This window comes from Polistes dominula, unplaced genomic scaffold (genome assembly GCF_049000335.1).
Source record: "Polistes dominula isolate Pdom_NZ unplaced genomic scaffold, Pdom_raw_medaka contig_32, whole genome shotgun sequence".
NCBI classification, from domain to species: domain Eukaryota; kingdom Metazoa; phylum Arthropoda; class Insecta; order Hymenoptera; family Vespidae; genus Polistes; species Polistes dominula.
This window is the reverse complement of record NW_028300880.1, coordinates 660,520-676,846: the sequence shown is the minus strand read 5'-3', so window position 1 is coordinate 676,846 and position 16,327 is coordinate 660,520. Positions and strand designations below refer to the sequence as shown.

General features: G+C 29.1%; 1 protein-coding gene across 2 annotated transcripts in view; it reads left to right on the top strand.

The window, feature by feature from the left end:
• LOC107069799 (sosondowah) overlaps positions 1–15,477 on the top strand; it is a 120,696-nt gene extending 105,219 nt beyond the window's left edge. Inside the window, exon 6 of one of the 2 annotated variants that reach the window (XM_089176302.1) lies at positions 14,968–15,477. In XM_089176302.1, coding sequence (XP_089032428.1) covers positions 14,968–15,153 — 186 coding nt within the window. In that variant the 3' untranslated portion in view covers positions 15,154–15,477. The remainder of the gene's footprint in view (positions 1–14,967) is intronic. The other variant, XM_015327409.2, reaches the window with a different exon arrangement.
• Positions 15,478–16,327: the final 850 nt, after the last annotated feature.

Sequence of the window (16,327 nt, the reverse complement as noted above, 5' to 3'; positions counted from 1 at the left end):
CTCCATCCAACCCTCTCCTCTCCTCTCTTATTCTCTCTCTTTCTCTATTTCTCTCTGTTCTTCTTCTCCCTTTACGTTTCAACCTCCAACACGACTCCCTCGAACTCATTTAATTACAACAAACAATTTATTAGGTCCATCCGGGATACGCCCACGATGACTCGTTTTGGTGGGGAAGGAATGAGAACGAAAAGGGGGATATTGCATGCACACCAACGTTTTCGGGATAGTGGACCGTGTTCGTTCTCTTTACTTCCTTTCTAATGTATCGAAACTGTTCGAAAGAATAGGGATTGTTTTAAGAGATTGGTCTCGTTCTTTAGGTTTTTTGCTTTTGTTTTTTCTTTGTTGGATACTTAAGAGATTTTCGTTTATTTGTTTGCTTTTCTGGGGTGGGGTTTTTGTTATAGGAAGTTTAGTTTCTGGTGTAGAGTCATTTGTTGATCTATTGATTTCTTTTTCATGATGCAGTTGAATAATATTACTGGAATTTGGCTAAAGTGGTTTGTTAAAAGCTCATGACTAATTGTAAGTTAAGAAATTTGTTTCTAAATTGTTAAAATAGTTCAAAGATGTCCGAAATTATTCTTTGAGCTTTTCACTTTTTATACTCTCTTTATCTTTTATATTAGTTGAATTAACATAAATCATAATGATCTAAAATCTAAATTCTATTTAATAAAAAAAAAACATGCTGTTATTATTTTATTTCTAAACAATTAAATGAGTTCAACAAAATCAATAATGATATGTAATCATTTGATCTTTTATCTACATTGCGAATCTCGTATATTTTGTGTTATATTTAAAAAAAAAAAAGAAAAATCGTGCACAATAATTATAACGAATATTTAAAGTTTGAGATAAAATTGTAAAAAAAAAAAGGAACAATCACACACAAAAAATGAAAAGAAAAATCTGAAAATAACGAGTATTATAACCACGAAAGAAAAACTCTTGTTATAGAAAGCGAATTTAGATTGGTATCGCATTGGAATAATTCAAGAGTATACTCGCAATTATATCTATCTCCTTGGTCTTACCACACACATTTTGTTTTCTTACCCACGCGAAATACGAAATATGATTATAAGCCCATGGAAAGAGGAGTATGCAAGCCATGCATGCAATTTCCATGCCAATGAAAGTGGTTTCTACCGCGTGTTCGCGTGTTTTCCACGCCGTGCCGCCAATTATCACGCCGCCCAGGAAAAATAATGCTACCTCTTGAGACCATACTACTCCCTTCTACTCCCCCACCTACCCCCACCTTCTCCACCTTTACCACTTTTTACCACTACCACCACCAATACCACCACCATTTTCATCTCCTTTTTTTTTTTGTTCCTTTTTTCTTCTTTTTTGTATCATTTATTTCTGTTTCTTTGGAAGATGGCTACTTGCACTTTGTTGCTGCAACTTTTCTACTAACGATCTTCTATTGCATCTTTGTGTAAAGTTCGCACGATACTTTTGCGTGTGTGTGTGTGTGTGTCTCGTCGAAGTCGAGAAAATAATATTTGTGGATAAGCTTGTTGTATGTGTAGTGTTTGAATTCGTTTAAATGAAATTTTGTTAACTTTTATGTGGAAATATTTGGAAAGAAATATTTTATGAAGATATTAATTAATGTATATCTTATTTTCATGATAATACAATTTAGAATATTGGTTTATGTATTGGTAATTAGAATAATGAACTAATTAAGTGAAATGATTACAATTGATTTCATTATTTGTTTGATAAAATACAATAAATTATAATATTGATTTCTGCAATTATTATTTGACTAACAGGCTATTGGCATAATTAAAATTAATTTATTTCAATCACGTAATAAAAAATAATATGAATTATTTAAATAATTTGAAATATGACAAACTACAATATATGTTAAGCGTATTGACGTATTTCATAAATTCATAATCGTCCAAAGAAAATACAAATTTCTTCAATAATTTCATCAATAACTATTAATCGTATGCATCCATTAATCGTTAAACTCGAAAAGTTAAGATTTCTCAAGGTATGATAACGAATGTCCTACGTTTGGTTTTTTTGAAAGAAATCTCGACTCTTAGCGCCACGATGGCACCCATAAAGTCTCTTACGGTGCTATGAATCATCGCGATTTATCGTTCTTTGGGACCAAGCGTTTTCATAAAAGCGCGTTTATCTTACATGGGACACGTTTTACCTCATCGAGAGAGAAGCTTTTGAATATTATTTCAAACCGTCCATGTGCTTCTGCTTTAAGAAAACAATATCTCATTGTGCATCTGTCTGTTTCAATATTTTTTGTTAACAATGATCTAATAATAATTATCCTAATATTTTTAATAACATTTATTAACAATTCATTTTATTATTATTTTTTGTATCAATTCCAAATATGATAAATTGTTTTTGTTTTATTTTATGAAACATTTGTCAACAGTTTTAATTGAAATCTCGTTTGTTTCATGATATCCCTATGATATCCTAGAAATTATAATTAATTATTTTTGTACAAAATTTATTAAAATAGTTTATTTTGTCATTAATTTGTTTCAATTAAAATTCTAACATATTATTTTATTTTATTTTATTTTATTTTATTTTATTTGATGAAACACATATGCGACAATTTTAATTGAAATCTTGTTTTGTTTTGTCAATGAAACTCCTATAAAATAATTAATTATTTTTAATAATTAATAAATAATGTAATATTTGTTTGTTTTTTTTTGTTTTGTAAAATAATTTATGATATAATTTCTAAATATTATGTTCATAATTAAATATAATATCATAAATAAATATATTAAGATATAATAATAAAGTAATATGATTTGGATAAGTTTCATTGGTACAATGTTAATGGTTACGCTAACATATTTTTATTTCCGGCTCGCAGCTGCGAAAATTATAGATCGCGAAGGGTATCGAGTGACAGTGTATTTTACATGGTCTTATCAAGATTCCAGGCGTATGTGGGGCGTATCGTCGCAACCATGAGGGAGAAGGCCGATGCTCGATAATGAAAAAATAAGTGTTGGGATAATTAAATATAATGAGAATAAACTTACCTGAGAACGACTTGTGCATACGTATCGTGCACATTATAAAAACGACGATAGTAATGCGGACGTTCGATGGGATGATTCCGCGAGTCATTATATATAATTTTCTTTCGTAAAAAATGAACAGGAGAAGATGAACAACAACAACAACAACAATTTTATATTTATATATAAAAGAAGAAAGATTTAAAAGTTGATTGTTATTATCAACGAAAAATCACTTTTTTTTTCTTTTTCCTTCTTTTTTATTTTTTTATTTTTTTTTTTTTTTTTTTATTACAATTATCTTACTATAAACTTTCAAGATGGTTATAAGTTAATCTTTTTTTTATTTTATTTTATTTTTTCTTTTTATGGTAATTATTGTCTTCTTTTTTTTCAACCATTTTATTCATTATCATTTTTTGTGAAAATAATTCTTTTTTTTTTTTGTATTGTTTTAAAATAGTATATTCACAGTTTTATTTATTATAATTTTTATAAACTATTTTTTCTTTTTATAGTATTGCAATATTAAGTTTTAAGATATCATAATAAATTTTATTTCTTTTATTAATTATTTTTCTTATAATTATTTGTTATTGATTAATTATTGTATTTCTTAAAATCATAATATTTTATTTTAGTATTTTTTTTTCATATATTATAATTAATATATTAATTAAATTAAATTAATTTTTATCGAAGTATTTCCCTTTTTTTTTTTATTAGAAAGTTTTAAAACGTGAACACACTGTTTTTCTATTTCATTCCATCGTTAATTAAAATTTTTATCAATATTTATTATTTTACATTATAAATTCAAATAATATTACACCTAATTAATACATATCCTTAATTTTACAATAATAAACAGAATTTGTATAAAAAAAAAGGTTCTTATCTTGTTGCATAAAATAAAAAGAAACATTTAAATTCCACATTTTGTTTTTATACATAAAAATAAAAAAAAACTCACACGTATATCTCATGCATATCATTCCAACAGAAATAACCAACATTTTATCTTTACTATTTTATAACACAAGTAAACGTTACACAGAAAAGCATTTGCACGCGAATGAATAGCGCGCACCTTCACGATAAATCTGCATACGATGCAATAATCTTCCTGCAAGGATACCACCGAACTTCTTCTGCAACAAATAAAACCGTACACTTTTTATTTTACCATTGAACACCGAGTAAAACGTAGTGGCATGTTCTGGTATAAGAAAAGAATACAAATGTTTCGAGTATAACCTACAAATTTCTATGCTGTACAAATCCATATTATACGAAACAAAAAATTGAGGTTTAATTTCAAAAATTTACAATATATTAATAAATATATAAAACAAATATACATTTAGAATATTGAAAAATAGAATAATACTATTTTATTTTTTACAGTTAATATTAATATTTTTACTAAAACAATTTCTGTGTAAATTAATCACTCATTTGATTAGAAATTGATTATTTTTAGCATTGAAACAATTCGATTTATTATTGCACACAACTGAGTATACAAGGACTGTATTTTTACTTATATTTTTACTTGCAAAGTGTTTCAATTTTTACTTCAAAATTATGCTACAATGTTCTCTAAATAAAAATAAAAAAAATAAAAAAATAAAAATTATTCAATGCATAAGAATGAGAGCTTTTAAATGTTTAATTATATTCATTAAACTATAGAATTTTAAAAAGAATACAAATCAGCATAAGAACAAAATCTAAAAGTCGAAATATATTTGCATATGCAATGATAATATATTCTAACCTCACTTTTTACTTTGAAAGATTAATTGTACAATATATTTTGTTTTTCGATCTTCTACAAAATGAATAATGACCAAAATTAGTGGACAAAAATATTCCATTGTTATTTCAGTTATGGAACAATACAAAAAATAATTTATAATTTTTGTACATTCCTAAATCGCGTGTTAAAATGTAAAACCATGTTTTTAGATAGCATTTTACACAGATGCCATCTGTAGGAAAGGATTTTTTAAATGAATTCTTGTAAAATGAGGTGAGATGTTTGTAAAACAGAAAAATAGAAATAAAAACATCTCTTACACGGTGATAGTAGATTGCTTTGGCATAAGAAAAGAATATGAAAAGAGTTTAAGTGTATGGAGGGGGGGGGAGTGTTGCGAATGAGGAGGGGGAGGGGAGTTGAAAGAATTGTAGGATGGGAATGAGAAAATAAGGAAAGACACACCTCTTATGGTGTGGCTTTGTAAAGAAGTTTACTCATACTGTGAAAATCTATGAAAAGGAGGGGGGGAAAAAGAACCGAGAAATAAAAAGTGTTGGGGTGTGAGTTAGGAAGGGTATGATGAGGAGGTGTAAAGGAAGGGTGAAGTTAGAGTGGGGAATAAAAAAGAAAAAGAAAAAGAAAAGGTAAAAAAAAATAAAACAAAGATAAGTCTCGTATCGTCAAGTAGATCATAAAGATATCATTTTCTACCTTTAAGTTAAAACTCGTTTCACTCTTTCACAGGTAATAAACCATCCCTGGGGAGTTTCTCTCATCTATTCGTCTTAGATACGATCGTGATATTATTACCATGATGCCTTGTCTTATTATGTAATATATTGCCTTTTATACGGTTGGTAAGAGAAGTAGGTAAGTTGAAAGAAAGAGTGAAATAGGAAAAATTGATAAAACGTACCGCTTCAAAGTGATGATAGGAGAAAGAAAAAGAAGGATGGGAAATAGGAGGAAGGAGGAAGAGGAGGAGGAGGAGGAGGAGAAGGAGGGAGGGTAGTGGCATATGAAAAATGTTGAAAGCTCAAAACTCTCATATTATTCACGCGAGTGGAATAAACTTTCATTCGTTTGCTTGTATTTATTTTTTGTTTTTTATTAATATTTTTCTTCTTCTTTATTTTTTTTTTTTTTTTGGTTTCGTCTGTTTATTCATTCAATGAAAAGAATTACTGATAATTTTTATGAAAAAACAAAATGAATTTTATTATACACTAGACTATTTTTATATATAGTATAATATAGTGTTTATATGTATATATAATATTTTATATAATACAATATAAACTATCCTATCTTTCAAGTTGGATGAAACTGCACACAGTGTGCAAAATTTGATTAAAATCGGTTTATTAGTTTAGGAGTCCATTGCGGACAAACAACGTAACACGTAATTTTTATATATATAAGGGTTATAAATATAATTTATTATTTGGTATAACAAAAATTTTTAATTACGATATTTCTCATACTTTTAACTCAACAATTTTCCATAAAAAACATATGTTGCATAAAAGGTTCAAATGTATGAATTATTTTATCTTACACCATTAAAAATTCACTATACACATTTAGTAAATATCTTTAAGAAATAATATTTAAATTAAGTGCATACTTATAAAAAAAAACATTTGATAGTAACATTAATTACAAATTAAACTCATGTTTTAAATTCGCATAATACAACACTGTTTTTTCTCTCTCTCTCCCTCTCTCTCTCTCATTCTAAAAAGAAATAAGAAAATAGTGTTTATAAAAACAAATACATATATAGGAACGTCCCTTTTCGAGTCGACTTCCGTTAGTTCAACCCTCTACATATTGCGTGTCAAGAAAACATAATCCTTAGGTCGTTTGTACGTACGATTTTAAATGATAATTTCAAACATATCGTTCTACATACATACACATGTACGCCAACGAGAAAACTCGAATTATCATACGTTACAATCTTTTTATTCAAATCCCATAATCCGATTAAAAAAAAAAAAAAAAAAAAAACATATTCTCAAATAAAAAAGAAAAGTTTGTTTGTATTTTAAGTTAAAATTGAAACAAATTTTTTCCATATTTTCTATTCAGTTTACTTCAAATAATTTCCTCAATTATTTTCTAGTCGACGTTTGATTTCTTATCGATGTTATCACTGCTATGTTTAATTTTGTCTACGATTTCATCGATTTTTCTACTGATTGATCAAACAGATTTAGTTGCATCACAGTACGCCACACAGTAATGATACTGTATAATATATAAATGTTAATATTGATTAAAATCGATTCAGTAGTTTAGGAGTCCATTGCGCACAAACAACGTGACACGTAATTTATATATATTAAGAAGATTTATAAAAATTTCATTTGATCCTTGCATTAATCAGTTAACTGTAATTGACGAGTATACTCGTAATGGAGAAGTGTCACGATTTGGTGTATTGGTTTTTTTTTAAAGCTTAACACGAATAACAAAAATATTAGTTTAAATAATACAACTGGATGAGGAATGATTTTAGTTTTTATTGATACACCCTATATATTCGTTATACGTATACAATTACGTATATATATATATGTGTGTAATACGTATACACTAATACTCAGGTAATACTCAAGAGAGAAACAGCGAATAAAGTGGCCCGAACACACGGTAATTAATTACCGCGATCTGATTGCGTGCAATTAATCCTCCCGTCTTCTGCGCGGATCATTAATTAAGACCAAACGAATGTCTCCGGGATGTAGACACTGTACCGCGTATATGTACGTATGTATATACTTAGGCACGTTCATTTATTTGGAATAATTTACTTTAAATGAGTAAAACGTCCTACATGTAACCCGAATCTTCCGTAAGAATCACTCTATACATATAAGTATATATACATATATATACTTACCTTCTGTTCGCACCCACCTTTCTAAATGGCGGCTTGATTAATCGTGAGATTTACAGACGTCGTTGTCGACAATTAAGTTGACTGTTTAACATTTAAATTACCGGATTTAGTTATATACCAACACTATAAGCATTTATTTCATATTTCTTTAAGATTTGAAAAAAAATGAAGATATATTATTATTATTATTATTATTAATAATAATATTAATATATAATATATATAATTATAATTATATTCATACATTTCGCAAATTTTTGATAAGATACAAATATTTATGTTATTTAATAATTAAATTCAACAATAATTAAAAATAAGAATATTTCTAAAAACAAATATATACTAAAATAGTAATTAAAAGTTTAACAATAATAATTAAACAAAAATATCATTTCTTTTTCAATTGAAAATTATCTTACAAAGTTTTACATGAAAAAAGGAAGAAGAAGAAGAAGAAGAAGAAAAAAATTATGAGATATAATTCAATGTGAATTTAGTATTAAAAAAGAAAAAACCTAAAAAAGATATAATAGTGAATATTACATTCAGCATGATCTTGAATATTATTATTACCGAACACAGTAGTAGAAAAGTTTAACCGACATGTTTGAAAGTTCGTACTAACGTGGTATACGTTTATGATCTCGTTTTATAGAGAAGAGAAAAACCTCGGTAACATTCAAGACAAAACAGGTAGGAAACATTTTTCCTCAGTTTTCCTCGGCAACGAGTTGGACAAGGTCCCTAGAGAAATTTCTGTAGTTGGTATATTAACACCGTCGAAACGTAATTATTATTCTCTACATCGTCGGATAGTAGAACTTTCCGCGGTTTGCCAAGTCTCTGTTTCTAATGTTGTTATTTTTCTTTTTCTTTCTTTCTTTCATTCTTCATGAAGAATAGTCCGAAGCAAGGCAAGGCTTGTTGAATTTTTATTTATACGGCTCACATTCTCTATGTACTTTTACTACAACATTAATTTGGATTATTTCATTCGTTCTTCTCCATCCATAACTACCTCTTTTTTCAAATTATTCCATATTCTGAGTTACGACAACAGTTTTCTACAATATCATCATTTTATCTCTTTTGTTCCTTTTATTCAAAGATTTTTCTTATACACAATTTGGGGATTATTATTCCTTGAAACCGAACAACAACTTTCTGCATTATCATCGTTTCTTTTTTTATTGTAAATATTTTTATTTGTTTAATAAATAATTTCAATACTATCAATATGTTAATTTTTAAAACTGCAATGATAATAGTTTATTTTTATATTCCTTAATATAATTTAAATTGTATTTAAATATTTTTCGTAGATTCTTAACCTAAAATCTATCAGTAATTTTAATAATATCCTATCTCAAGGGTTGATAATTTTACCCCAAACAAATAAACATATTTATTACTAATTTTATAAACCAAGCTCAATTAAATATTCTAAATTTATGAAAAAAAGAAAAAAACAACAACAACAATAATAGTTCCCTGCATTATCCTCACTCGCAATCATTATTAAAAAATAAAAGATTTCTCATTCGACTAATAAAAAAAAAAAGAAAAAATGTAATTACATATCGAAGCGAATAATTATCAAGGAAGAGGAGGAGGAGGAGGAGGAGGAGGAGGAGGAGGGGGAGGAGTAAAATTAATTTAGAATAAAGTCACACGGTTTGGATATTACACGAGACACATATTCCCATGACACGAGACTATCTTACGAAACTTTAGAGTTTAAGCAAAGAAACGACGACGTTTGCACAACTTCCTCCTTATTCTCCCCCACACTTTTCATAGCCATACAAGAGAGGAGTACGTATACTTGTATATGTATGTCCATATGGGATCGAGAAGTTTAATAACGTGATTGAAGGCGCGGCAGCGATCTGAGTGCATTAAGGTCAGATGGGTCCAGGAACGTAAAGATAATAGCCAGCCACCGATCGACCGAGCTAAATAAGCTCTTCTTCCCGGGTCAGGACGTACGTAATGCGTATAAAAGACTCATCTCGTCCGGTATTACACGAGAGGAATATAGAAATTTAGAGTTAAACGTTTTTCCCATAAGAACACTACAAACAATAACTTACTAATAAAAGTAAAGAATTATCTAACAATCCAATATACTCCAACTAATCAACTTAACTTAAATTCTAAACAATAACTGCAAATACTTCATTCAATCTTCTTCTTATTATTATTAGGACTTTGTTCTGTTATCCCTAACTTCACATCCTAAAGATGCTATTTTGTTAGTTCTGGGAACAATTATTTATACATTATTTATAAATCGTATTTAAACTACATTCAATCTAATTCCAATAAATATCCATTAATTGCAACAATCACAAATAACATTATTAACAATAACTTTTTTTAAAAAAGAAACGATAAAAGGAAACAATAATATCATCTTTAAAAAAATAAGCAGTACAGAAAGTCTCATATATACATATAATATATATATAAAAGAGTAGCAACGCAAAAGTCAAGAAGAGTTAAAATAATAATAATAATAATAAGAGGAAAGAGGTATTGTGTTCCTCACTCTACACAGAAGTTCTACCAGCTCCCTTACCAGCCTTGAGTACCTCACCAATAAACGTTTGTACGAGTCTATAAAAAAAGCACGTAGAAAGAGAAAGAAAAAAACGAAAGAGATAGAGAGAGAGAGCTATAGAGAAAGATAAAGAACCATGGTATATACATATATACATATATAAATATATTTAGAAAGAGAAGTGTAGAGATGGTTTACCACAAAATCGCCTTCGGCTCCCAGCGGAATTTTAACTTTTAATAATAATGCGAGGGAGTCTTGCGTTGTTAGGTTATGATAGCGCTAGTAGAGTAACCCATACAAAAGAGAAAAAGAGATATATATATATATATAGTAGGTGAGGAAAGAGGTGGGGCAAGTTTTGAGGTAGGAGTACTAGGTGAGGAGAGAAGTGGTGAAAGAGGTTGAGGTGAATTAAGGGCGGTAGGAGGAAGCACCAGAGGTTTCTGTACCCTTTCCTCTCCTCTCTTTCTCTTCTTGCTGATACTCCTCTCCTATATACCTTCGTATATACCCAAAGACCGTTTGAAAACCGCAGCACAGGCACCGCCGCCACCGCGTAATTGCCGAGCTCTCACTTACCGCTCGTTCGATTGATTATTATTTTTATGCGATACGACCCAGGTGACCTCGTTCGATCGCTTGCTTGCTTGCTTGCTTGCTTGCTTGCTTGCTGGTTCCTCGCTTCGTCGTCCAAGAATATCGATTATTTCTTTTGAAGAAAAATCTTCTTTACTTGTTCTTTATCTCACTCTCAGGTTCACTCACTCAGCTTTACTCAGGTTCAATCAGTATGGGAAAACTTTATTCATGTTCATTGGATTTATTCATTTTTGGATCTTTTTCAAAAAATAATTCCAAGTCAATAATTGTGTCAGGTGGTTTATAAAAGTTGTATAAATATTGTTAATCTATAAGAAATTAAGTTTATCTTTTATTTCGTGGTTTGTATTAACACGTTGACTGTCATGTCGGCTATACCTGACAAAATGTATGAAACATTCTGAAAAATTGTATTGTTTAGTGCAGTATAACAATCGCGTGAACCTTACAGAGATTTTCTTGAAAACTATCATGCCAGTCAACGTATTAAATATAATTGTATACGATTTCTTATGAATTTTGTAGCAATTGAAATGTTGGAGAATATCTATCGATGTTTTTTGTTTGTTTATTGGACAATATTCTTGTGACAGTTGATTTGTTTTTTGTTGAAACGAATAAATTAGTGAGGTTACATTTCTTTTGGCTCGTTAAGAAACAATTGATGGGTGTGAATTTTTACGATGCGCGCGCATAGCTACACGTAAAAACAATATAACAGTATGAAGTTAGTCGATATTCATTCGATATATTCGATATTTCGTATTTCTATAACCAAAAAACTTCTTTTATATTTTATTATCATATAATTGTAATTTATTTTTATGCATTAATGATGAACAATTGTTCAAATTTCAGTATTACTCATTAATCAATTTATTTATTAGTTAATGGTGCATTTCTATTAATGGTAGGTAACGTGTTTGTGTGAAGAAAAAAAAATGGGAATGAGAAAAATTGATAACGATTAAACGAAGAGTAGGTTGTATCGTAATAGAACCAACGAAATTGTTCACAATGGGGTTGAGGCAGAACGTATACGGGATCGCCATTTACTCGTAGACTGATTGAAACGCGTTAACGGTGACGGCATTGCTATGGAATATTTAAACGAAACAGGGGTTCCGACCTACCGGTGAGCTGAAGTGAGCTGGAAAACCACAACTCGCTACTACTCCACCCATCGAAACTCCCTATCACCGAAAACTATCACCGCAGAACATTTCGAGGGTTCATAAACAAACGCATCCGGTTGGCCAATTTCAACGAGTCTCTACGAGCAATAAAGTTAAACTGCTACCGTGTTTCTTTTTTTCTTCCCCCCTCCCCCTCCCTCACCCCCTTCGTCTTCTTTTGGTTCTTCTTGATCTAGTATATCTCGTCAATGTCAAACAAAACAATGCTCAGCTGATTTGGAACAAATGTTTTTACAGAGCCGCGTGCATGAACTTTGATTTTTCAAAATATTTGTGCATTACATTGTTACAACCCTTTGAATGCTATAGACACATATATGCGTTTGGTAAAAATTACTAGCGGGGTCGTTCGATATACATGTACTTATTTTCTAATTTAATAATAATTTAATTATATCATTTTATTATTATATATTTAAATTATTATTATATTATTAGAATTTGATTTTAATGATAAATTATTCCGTTTCTACAAAACATTTTAGGTAAAAGTATTCAGCACTATTTTAATTATTCGTACAAAAATTTAAAAAAAAATAAAAAGAAAATGGATAAAAGAAATAAATAACCAAAAAACATATGATTTTCTTTTCACAATTCTGATCAAATGAGCCGTTAATAATATACAAGAAGAAAATTGTAGTAATATCAACAGTATCATCCTTATAAGTAAGATAATACTGAAAGAGTATCTCTTAAACGTAATTTTACGTCGTCGTAAACTGAACGTCAGCGAGTATACCAGATCCATAATAATCATTTGCTCGCATTTAATCCTTCATATCGGCATCTTTCTATGGTAGAAGCGCAAGAAGATGCAACAAAAGAAAATCCAACGAATATTTATACCTCATCCTTGCCACTTTTCTCCCACCGCCAGGTGCCTCGTTTACACGAGGAGGATATAAACTGTTCGGGGAACGTGATCCTTGCTGATAGCCTCGACATTATATTCTCTTTTTCTCTCTCTCTCCCTCTCTCTCTCTCTCTCTTACACCCTCTCCCTTCAATTCTTCTCCTCTCTTTTTCTATTCCCTGCTGATAGCTTTTTCACATCATTCTTTCTTTCTCTTTCCATCTTTTCTCTTATTTGTCTTCTCTTTCTTTTTATCTCCGATTCATTTTATTTATCTTTGCGCTTATTCGTTTGAGTAAAATGTTAAAACTGTAAAATTCATTTGACATAATCAAAACACTAACTTTTTCTCTTAAATGTAATATTAGGAATTGTTTTTGATTCGATTTTATTTGTTACTGACAAAATTCTATTGTATTTAAGTTCTCTCACATTTATAAAAAAGAAATTTTATTATTATTTAATATTCAATATTTTAAAATTAATTTTCAACTATTTTGTTCGGGATTTTTAATTCTTTATTGATAGAATAATAATGTTCTAATAATAATAATAATAATAATAATTTAATGTACCGATCTTGCTTAATTTTTTTCACTGATTTTTGCCGTTTAGATTCATTTGCATCTTTAACATCAAAATTTCCAGATTTATAAATATTTCACTAAAATCAACTTTACTACATCATATTCATGAACATCTTAAAAATTATTTTTTCACAACCTGACTCATATTCTTCTTGTTTATGCAATAAAATTTCAAAACGTATCGAACATTTTTTCTTTAATTTCATTCATTTTTAATAATTAAACAAATATCACAATTTTTATTTAAAATTACTCTACACTGTACACACAAATGTCACCAGAGTTATGCGAACCTTAAGCCATCTATGGCTCAAAATCCGAACAAAAATTTGTTCCATAACCTACAATTATTTCATCGAAAAAAAGAGAAAAAAAACTCTCGTCTTTCATTCTCTACCTTCGTATTCTTTGCCATCTCTTTTTCTTTAATGATCTTCATCTTCTTTTTCTTCATCCTATCGAAAGATCGTTTAAGTATACATAAGAATATCGAATCTAACGACAGGACTACGACGAAATCAAGGTCGAACGACCGTTAAAATAATTCGATCGAAATTTCGCGCGATTACGTATTATGCTAAACACGCGAAAATGGTTTTTTAAATGGAACATCTACATTTATGTGATCGATCCTACCTTCTACCTTCATATAAATCCCCCCTTCCCTTGTCCCCTACCCCCCCCCTCTTGCCCTTTCCTTTTTTCATCTTTATTTAATTATTTTTTTAATTTTTTCTTTTCTATCTTTTTTTCTTCTTCTTCTTCTTCTTTTCTTTTCTTTTCTTTTCTTCGTTGTGTCGTGATGAAAGAAACACGACGTCGAATTAAATGCAATTTTCGTTCATCGTGAGCATGCATAACAAATTGTCGAGAATATCGAGTAGCCAATGAGGAGGAACCCTTTTCGTGAACGTCTTTATAGTTAGAAAACCGGCGGCCGTATATTATGCACGTATCACGGATCCTTTCGTCGCGTCTCGATCATTACGTTCTTACGATTATTTTTATGAGCTTCTCCCATAGATAATATCTCATCGTTGTCAAAAATTCTCTACCCCCCTTTTTTTTTTACTTTCTTCCTTTTCATTCTTTTTTTTGGATGGGGAAGAGGGGTCTCTCTCTCTTTCTTACTTGCACATAATTTTTCATTTTGAAAACATTTGAGAACTTCAAATGATCTTTGAAATTTAAAGGAAAATTTGAGTCTTCTTTTTTCGTCCTGATTTTTATTATTTTTTACGTTTTTCTTTTTTCTGATTTTTCTTTTTCTTTCTGGTTTTGTTTCTTAACTTCTTCACTTGTCCACTTAAAAAAGGTGACTTCTCTTTCTTGATGATACTCGATCCTTGAAATCAAAGATTAAACCGTGCCTCATGGCGTCTCGAAATTTTCAACGCTTCAATTTTAATTACTAACTTGGTTGTTCTTACTTTCTGTTCCAGGATCCAACATCTGTGAGTATGGATTGCTATAATGAAGTATCTCAAAGTGTAATGAACTTTTTACACGAATCGAAAAGTCTCTTCCATGTTTTTTTTTTTTTTTTGGTTTTGTTTTATTTAGGGTTTATTAAGAGGTTAACTAATCTCTTGCATTATGACTTTATCATTGAAATGATAAGACTATAATTTTAATAATGATGACATTTTATGAAAATATATCAGAAAGAAAGTTTGATAAAAGAAAATTCTTGGAAGTTCATTTAAAAAGTTATTTTAAAATTCAACATTTTATTATTTACATTGAAACACTGGTAAATTTAAACAAAAATGATATTTAAAAAGATCTGCAAGATCTATCGTCATTTAATTTATCTTCTATCACAAATCACAAATAAACTGAGACTTTTCGATCATTGTTTCATACATTTGATTTTTTATTATATGTGCAACGACGTCCCATTCGTGGATCACGTGATGCCAAATGATGTCTCGAATAATTTCAACATTTTTCAGGGCGTGAGTATTATTACATCATTTATTATATTTTTGTCTACTAAAATTATGATTTAAATAACAAATGATAACTAATCTTTTCGTTATTGGGATCTCTAGCACTTGAATACTCTATCTGGTGGTTAAATTCCAAATTAGAATAGATCGAATTGCTACGTGCTCACGTGGGATTTCTAGTACTTGAATACTCTATCTGGTGGCTAAATTCAAAATTAGATTAGATAGGTCGAATTGCTACGCCATGCCCATGCCAGAGATCCCAATAACGAGTATATTCTCTTCAATGATAACTGAAAACAAAAATTTAACCATCTTGTAATTATTAATTTAATTTATGAAACAAATGAAATGAAAATAATTAATAACAGATTATAAAAAAAAGAGATGTGTGTTAAAAAATTACTCTAAAAGAAAGAAAAATAATCGTAAATTATAATTGCATGATATAAAAACAAAACAAACAAAAAAAGAAAATATATTTTTATAATAAAAATTACAATACCACCTTATGTAATTATATAAAATAATAGAAAGAAAAAAAAAAGAAAAAATATTACCAATCATTATTCTCTATGTTAAATTTTATGAGAAATATAGGGGGTTATACTTTACTACTTACTATGTTATACTTTATGGGAATAGATAATATATAGGGAAATAACGGTTATACATGCATGTAACACGAAGACAAGAAAGAAAGGGTAGAGGAAAGAGAGAGAGAGAAAAAAAAAAGGAAAAAAAATACTAAAATCGAAAATACTTTGTTACAAAGTTTATCTCAAAATTACATACTTTCTTATGGTTAAGGGCATTCGAAGAAGTTTTCTCGTTTCGTCTGATACCGCGA